The sequence below is a fragment of the Mus pahari genome, chromosome 3 (assembly GCF_900095145.1).
Source record: "Mus pahari chromosome 3, PAHARI_EIJ_v1.1, whole genome shotgun sequence".
NCBI lineage: Eukaryota > Metazoa > Chordata > Mammalia > Rodentia > Muridae > Mus > Mus pahari.
This window is the reverse complement of record NC_034592.1, coordinates 104,078,250-104,079,676: the sequence shown is the minus strand read 5'-3', so window position 1 is coordinate 104,079,676 and position 1,427 is coordinate 104,078,250. Positions and strand designations below refer to the sequence as shown.

The 1,427-nt window shown below is 41.3% G+C and overlaps 1 protein-coding gene across 4 annotated transcripts in view; it reads right to left on the bottom strand.

Moving 5' to 3' along the window:
* Stard9 (StAR related lipid transfer domain containing 9) overlaps window positions 1-1,427 on the bottom strand; it is an 80,069-nt gene that overhangs the window by 44,322 nt on the left and 34,320 nt on the right. For all 4 annotated transcript variants that reach the window (XM_029536325.1, XM_021193326.2, XM_029536324.1 and 1 more), the window contains exon 7: window positions 430-542. In XM_029536325.1, coding sequence (XP_029392185.1) covers window positions 430-542 — 113 coding nt within the window. The remainder of the gene's footprint in view (window positions 1-429; window positions 543-1,427) is intronic.

Here is a 1,427-nt window from a genome sequence, read left to right as displayed (position 1 = left end):
TTCTTCTTCTTCTTCTTCTTCTTCTTCTTCTTCTAGGGTTTCTCTGTGTAATTCCGGCTGTCTCGGCTGTCCTGGAACTTGCTCTATAGAGCAGATTGGCTTCACCTGCCTCTGCCTCCCAAGTGCTGGGATTAAAGGTATGCACCACCATGCCCGGCTTCAGAGGTCTTTTCAATAGCTGTATCTAGATACTTTATAAACCTTCGTCGAAACGTGCGGTTGTTTGCCTCATGACACTTTCAGCAGAACTTAAGCTTGCCTGTGAAGGCAGGGCCATGACATGTCAGCTTATCAGCATACATCCAATGTCCAGCACAGTAGCCAGCACACAGAAAACCATCACTACACATGCTGAGAAAGTTATCAAACATTAGGAGAACTTCCTACACTTCAGGGGGTTCTCCAATTCCCAAGATCACAGAAGCTCACCTTGGACGTAGGGTCCCATCTCTGGGTGCTCCCTGACCCTTAAGGTATAGGACTTATTTTGATTGGATTGCTTCAAAAGATCTCTCACCCGTTCATTGTAGATTTCTAGGAAGCTAAAGACACAGAAAAAGGCAAGACCATTAGATTCTGAAGAAAAAGGAAAAATACTAAATTGAGAACCAAAAGGTTTCCTGTTCTGGCTCTGATAACCTTTAGACTTCAACCAAGCCAGGGTTCCCCCTTAAGAGTCTTTCTCCATATGCACAGCAAGGTTTTGACCACTGGCTACCATTATATCCCAGTTTATAACATCAGTGCCAATTTTAGATTATCTTTCAATGAATGACATTCAAAAGTGATCCTTCTTTGCTGGGCGTGGTGACGCACACCTTTAATCCCAGCACTCCGGAGGCAGAGGCAGGTGGATTTCTGAGTTCGAGGCCAGCCTGGTCTACAAAGTGAGTTCCAGGACAGCCAGGGCTACAGAGAGAAACCCTGTCTCGAAAAAAACCAAAAAAAAAAAAAAAAAAGGAACATACACAAGGTATTTCAGAAATGCACAAGACTCATTTATGAAGCAAGACAAGAGTCTTGCTATAGACCAAGAAGGACTCCATTCCCAATTCTCCTTCCTGTGCCTCCCAAACACAATTTTAAATCACAACACTTGGAAATGAAAGTTTTAAATTAATAGAAACATCCAATTGTTTTTTAACTAGGGTTTTTCCTTAAGCATTTTTTAAGATTTGTTTTTATTTATTTACTTTTGTTTATCTATTTTCTGTATGAGTTCTCTGCTGCATGTACACCTGTGTGCCAGGAGAGGGCATCAGATGCTTTTAAAATGGTTGTAAACTACAATAAAGATGCTGGGAACTGAATGCAGGTTGCCTTGAACAGCAAGTGCTCTTAACCATTGATCCATCTCTCCAGACCCTGGAAAAATACCAATCTTAACACACTAGTGTGCCAATAATAGTTACTTCTTTTTTTTTTTT